Source organism: Corvus brachyrhynchos, unplaced genomic scaffold, assembly GCF_000691975.1.
Source record: "Corvus brachyrhynchos isolate BGI_N302 unplaced genomic scaffold, ASM69197v1 scaffold340, whole genome shotgun sequence".
Lineage (NCBI taxonomy): Eukaryota > Metazoa > Chordata > Aves > Passeriformes > Corvidae > Corvus > Corvus brachyrhynchos.
This window is the reverse complement of record NW_008235987.1, coordinates 1,348,937-1,350,935: the sequence shown is the minus strand read 5'-3', so window position 1 is coordinate 1,350,935 and position 1,999 is coordinate 1,348,937. Positions and strand designations below refer to the sequence as shown.

Here is a 1,999-nt window from a genome sequence, read left to right as displayed (position 1 = left end):
AGGGGACATGGGGAGGTGGGGTGGGGACCCCCCCTCCAGAGAGCCTCTCTCCCGCTGAGCTCGGCAGCAGGATGGACAGATCCTCCCCAGGAATCCCTTCATTTCTATTTACTCCCTGATTTCTAGAATCTTCTCCTCTCTCCCCAGAGCCAGGGAAGATGACATCTCGGCTCCTGTGAGGCAGCAGTGCCCAGGGAGCGGCAGAGCCATGGAGCTGGAGTACGAGCTGCCCAATGCCACCGCCTTCTGGTTCTCCGCGGCGTCCCCCTTCGACAACTTCTCCCTGGAGGCGCCCACCAACACCTCCCAGAACGCCACGGGCCAGCACTTCGACCTGACCAGCAACGCCATCCTCACCTTCATCTACTTCGTGGTCTGCATCATCGGGCTGTGCGGCAACACGCTGGTCATCTACGTCATCCTCCGCTATGCCAAGATGAAAACCATCACCAACATCTACATCCTCAACCTGGCCATCGCAGACGAGCTCTTCATGCTCGGGCTGCCCTTCCTGGCCATGCAGGTGGCCCTGGTGCACTGGCCCTTTGGCAAAGCCCTCTGCAGGATTGTCATGACGGTGGATGGCATCAACCAGTTCACCAGTATCTTCTGCCTGACGGTTATGAGCGTTGACCGGTACCTGGCTGTCGTCCATCCCATCAAATCTGCCAAGTGGAGGCGGCCCAGGACAGCCAAAATGATCAACGTGGCCGTTTGGGGCGTCTCCCTGCTGGTGATCATGCCCATCATGATTTATGCTGGGGTGCAGCACAACCACGGCAGGAGTAGCTGCACCATCATCTGGCCGGGAGAGTCGGGTGCCTGGTACACGGGATTCATCATCTACGCCTTCATCCTGGGCTTCCTGGTGCCTCTCACCATTATCTGCCTTTGCTACCTGTTCATCATCATCAAAGTCAAGTCCTCGGGCATCAGGGTGGGCTCCTCCAAGAGGAAAAAGTCCGAGAAGAAAGTCACCAGGATGGTGTCCATCGTGGTCGCTGTCTTCATCTTCTGCTGGCTCCCCTTCTACATCTTCAACGTCTCCTCCGTGTCCGTCATGATCGTGCCCACGCCCGTCCTCAAGGGCATGTTCGACTTCGTGGTGGTCCTCAGCTATGCCAACAGCTGTGCCAACCCCATCCTCTACGCCTTCCTGTCTGACAACTTCAAGAAGAGCTTTCAGAACGTGCTGTGCCTGGTGAAGGTCAGTGGCATGGACGAGGCCGACCGCAGCGACAGCAAGCAGGACAAATCCCGGCTCAACGAGACCACGGAAACCCAGAGGACCCTGCTCAATGGTGACCTGCAGACGAGCATCTGAGGGGACAGCGGGGCTCGTCCCTCCTGCGCCCTCCTCTCCCCGCTGGCTCCCGGCTGCAGCAGAGGGGTGGCACCACGGTGTCGCGGCAGGGATGCCACCTGAGGGGACGGCTGTGAGCACCCGATGGGCGCGGGGGTTCTCTGCTGGGCTCCTCTCTGCTGGGTTGGCTTTCGAGCGCTGGGAAGGAGATGCATCAGGAGGAGCTGCCTCGCCAGGAAAACAAAGACAACTCACGGCGACGCGGCGCATTTCGGCACCAAAGTGCCACCGCGGGCACAGGTACGGCCGGGGCGGCTCTGCTGGGTCCCCCGTGCCACCCTCGGGGCCGGCTGCCTTTGGGGCTCTGCCCCACGACGGGTGGGTGCACCTGGACACACAGGGGGACCTCAGGAGGAGCCGAGGGCACGGGGGTGTGACAACACGGGGACGCACCGAGCTGCGGGGAGCTCCCGGCGAGTCTCTCTCCCAGGACACCAGGATGTTCGGGATTGCATTTTCCCGGGGCTGTTCGTTACTCCGGCGCCCGCCCTGCAGCCTCCCCGTGCTGTGTGACTGCAGCGGCCGCCCTGCCCGGAGGGGACACGCCACGACCGAGGTGACCTCCACGGGAAGCACAGCTCTAGCCCCGCAGCAGCCCCTCTGATACCACCCCGCCTGCTCCAGCCCTGCCAGGTC

General features: G+C 62.0%; 1 protein-coding gene across 1 annotated transcript; it reads left to right on the top strand.

The window, feature by feature from the left end:
- Positions 1–119: 119 nt before the first annotated feature.
- Positions 120–1,993, top strand: SSTR2 (somatostatin receptor 2). Its single transcript, XM_008631112.2, has one exon. The coding sequence runs from the start codon at positions 209–211 to the stop codon at positions 1,322–1,324; it is 1,116 nt and encodes a 371-aa protein (XP_008629334.1). The 5' UTR covers positions 120–208; the 3' UTR covers positions 1,325–1,993.
- Positions 1,994–1,999: the final 6 nt, after the last annotated feature.

Coding starts and splice junctions, on each gene's coding strand:
- SSTR2 (XM_008631112.2), top strand. CDS start 209: ATGGAGCTGGAGTACGAGCTGCCCAATGCCACCGCCTTCTGGTTCTCC.